Source organism: Ascaphus truei, chromosome 17, assembly GCF_040206685.1.
Source record: "Ascaphus truei isolate aAscTru1 chromosome 17, aAscTru1.hap1, whole genome shotgun sequence".
Classification (NCBI taxonomy): domain Eukaryota; kingdom Metazoa; phylum Chordata; class Amphibia; order Anura; family Ascaphidae; genus Ascaphus; species Ascaphus truei.
The window spans coordinates 19,475,201-19,478,635 of record NC_134499.1 but is presented as its reverse complement, the minus strand read 5'-3'; the positions used below and the strand labels follow the sequence as shown (position 1 = coordinate 19,478,635).

General features: G+C 56.7%; 1 protein-coding gene across 1 annotated transcript in view; it reads right to left on the bottom strand.

Moving 5' to 3' along the window:
• Nucleotides 1-982: 982 nt before the first annotated feature.
• The window catches only part of RAD54L2 (RAD54 like 2), a 56,018-nt gene continuing 53,565 nt past the window's right edge, over nt 983-3,435 (bottom strand). The window contains exons 19-20 of the mRNA XM_075573646.1: nt 1,373-2,372; nt 983-1,250 (exon numbers count right to left, since the gene is read on the bottom strand). Coding sequence (XP_075429761.1) covers nt 983-1,250; nt 1,373-2,372 — 1,268 coding nt within the window. The remainder of the gene's footprint in view (nt 1,251-1,372; nt 2,373-3,435) is intronic.

Sequence of the window (3,435 nt, the reverse complement as noted above, 5' to 3'; positions counted from 1 at the left end):
TATAATTCTGAGATGATACCTCCGTCCCTTCTGACTTAAAGAATCTAAACGCCTTCCTTTTTACGATTTCTGCCATTTAAATAAGATTAATCTTTCGCTACACACCTGCCCGACTCTTGGGTTCCGCTCAAGGATGTCTCCTTTCTACCCCTTTCATATCTAAATCCCTCTCCCACCTAAAATCTTACTTCCGCACTGCCCCACACCTCTAGAATGCCCTTCCCCTCAATATCCAACTGGCCCCCTCTCTCTCCACCTTTAGGACCTTTCTTAAAACGCACCTCTTTAACGAAGCACATGGGTAGCCACGCTGGCTGATACTATACACCTCAGATGCACTGACCTTGGCCCCTTGCAGACGCACTTCCCAGAACACCCTCCTACTGTCTCTAAGTTCTCCCCACTTACCACTTAGGCTTAGTCCATAGACACTGAAGCCGTGCGGAGGCGCGCTGAGGCTGAGGGAAAGCGGTGCTTTCCCTGGCCTTAGAGCGCGCGCCGTCCGTGGGCGTGTCTGGGGGGCGGGCCAGTGACGTCACAGAGCTGGTTCGCCCTCATTGGGTGAACCGCTCACGTGTGCTCCCGTGAGCGCCGAAACTGAAGATTTGGTAAGACACACGCTTCCGCAAGCGTGCGCGAGCCCCTGCTAAAGCCGCTCTCATTGCGGCTGCAGGGGCTCACTGGTAAGCATGCGCGCGCCTCAGCACGGGTCAGCGCCGCTCCCTGCACCATGTCCGAGGCCTTAGATTGTAAGCTCTTCGGGGCAGGGACTTCATATTCCTAATGTTACGTTTATGTCCTAAACTAAAGGCTTATTCGCATTATGTGTTGTATTATTATGTCCCGGGTATGACTGCTGTGACACGCTATGTACAGTTAAATAATGATATACATACATAGATACGCGGGGCTGCTACGCGCAGTGTGTGCGTGTAATACGCAGAGCAAATTACACACATCACCGGCACGCGTATTCTAGATACTATGGCCCCAGGGTTCCCACCTCTCCGGATTTGACCCGGAGACTCCGGGTTTCGGTTACTTTCCTCCGGGCTACGGGTTTAGCTCGTGAATCTCCGGGTGGTGGTGTGCTGCTGCGGTAGCGGGTGGCGGCGTGCTGCTGCGGTGTGGTGCTGCGGTAGCGGGTGGCGGCGTGCTGCTGCGGTGTGCTGCTGCGGTAGCAAGTGGCGGCGTGCTGCGGCGGTGTGCTGCTGCGGTAGCGGGTGGCGGCGTGCTGCGGCGGTGTGCTGCTGCGGTAGCAAGTGGCGGCGTGCTGCGGCGGTGTGCTGCGGCGGTGTGCTGCTGCGGTAGCGGGTGGTGGCGTGCTGCGGCGGTGTGCTGCTGCGGTAGCAAGTGGCGGCGTGCGCGCTACGGCGGTGTGCTGCTGCGGTAGCGGGTGGCGGCGTGCTGCGGCGGTGTGCTGCTGCGGTAGCGGGTGGCGGCGTGCTGCGGCGGTGTGCTGCTACGGTAGCAAGTGGCGGCGTGCTGCTGCGGTGTGCTGCTGCGGTAGTGGGTGGCGGCGTGCTGCGGCGGTGTGCTGCTACGGTAGCAAGTGGCGGTGTGCTGCTGCGGTGTGCTGCTGCGGTAGCGGGTGGCGGTGTGCTGCTGCGGTGGTGTGCTGCTGCGGTAGCAAGTGGCGGCGTGCTGCGGCGGTGTGCTGCTGCGGTAGCGGGTGGCGGCGTGCTGGGCGGTGTGCTGCTGCGGTAGCAAGTGGCGGCATGCTGCGGCGGTGTGCTGCTGCGGTAGCAAGTGGCGGCATGCTGCGGCGGTGTGCTGCTGCGGTAGCAAGTGGCGGCGTGCTGGGCGGTGTGCTGCTGCGGTAGCGGGTGGCGGCGTGCTGGGCGGTGTGCTGCTGCGGTAGCAAGTGGCGGCGTGCTGGGCGGTGTGCTGCTGCGGTAGCAAGTGGCGGCGTGCTGGGCGGTGTGCTGCTGCGGTAGCAAGTGGCGGCGTGCTGGGCGGTGTGCTGCTGCGGTAGCAAGTGGCGGCGTGCTGCGGCGGTGTGCTGCTGCGGTAGCAAGTGGCGGCGTGCGTGCTACGGCGGTGTGCTGCTGCGGTAGCGGGTGGCGGCGTGCTGCGGCGGTGTGCTGCTGCGGTAGCAAGTGGCGGCGTGCTGCGGTGGTGTGCTGCTGCGGTAGCGGGTGGCGGCGTGCTACGGCGGTGTGCTGCTGCGGTTTGGCCATCAGTGGAAGGTGGCAACCCTGTATGGCCCCGTAAAGGGTTAAATGAAAAACTTGATTTAGTGTGGTTGCGCTGCACAGGGCCGTCGACAGGGGAGGAGAGCAGGGACAAGTGTCCCGGGCCTGGTGGCTGCGCATACCGTGTCTGACGTTGGCACTCCGGAAGTAAGCAGCTTTCGGCGCACACCAGCATGACTGGGGGGCCCCGCGCGCTGATGTCAGAAGCTCAGCAAGGGACAATTAGTGAGGGAGGCCCGCAGCTGGGGAGAGCCGGGGCACGGTGGCAACGAAACGACCCGCAGCCACCCGGCCAGAGGCCTGAGACCATCCCCAAGGTACTGTAGGTTTATTTTGTATGTACAGTTGTGTGAAAAAGAAAGTACACCCTCTTTGAATTCTATGGTTTTACATATCAGGACATAATAACAATCATCTGTTCCTTAGCAGGTCTTAAAATTAGGTAAATACAACCTCAGATGAACAACAACACATGACATATTACACTGTGTCATGATTTATTTAACAAAAATAAAGCCAAAATGGAGAAGCCATGTGTGAAAAACTAAGTATACCTTATGAGTCAATAGCTTGTAGAACCACCTTTAGCAACAATAACTTAAAGTAATCGTTTTCTGTATGACTTTATCAGTCTCTCACATTGTTGTGGAGGAATTTTGGCCCACTCTTCTTTACAACGTTGCTTCAGGTCATTGAGGTTTGTGGCATTTGTTTATGCACAGCTGTCTTAAGGTACAGGCACAGCATTTCAATCGGGTTGAGGTCTGGAGTTTGACTGTGCCATTGCAACACCTTGATTCTTTTCTTTTTCAGCCATTCTGTTGTAGATTTGCTGGTGTGCTTGGGATCATTGTCCTGTTGCATGACCCAATTTCTGGCCAAGCTTTAGCTGTTGGACAGATGGCCTCATATTTGACTCTAGAATACTTTGGTATACAGAGGAGTTCATGGTTGATTCAATGACTGCAAGGTTCCCAGGTCCTGTGGATGCAAAACAAGCCCAAATCATCACCCTCCACCACCGTGCTTTACAGTTGGTATGATGTGTTTGTGCTGATATGCGGTGTTTGTTTTCGCCAAATGTGGCGCTGGGCATTATGGCCAAACATCTCCACTTTGGTCTTGTCTGTCCAAAGGACATTGTTCCAGAAGTCTTGTGGTTTGTTCAGATGCAACTTTGCAAACCTAAGCCGTGCTGTCATGTTCATTTTAGAGAGAAGAGGCTTTCTCCTGGCAACCC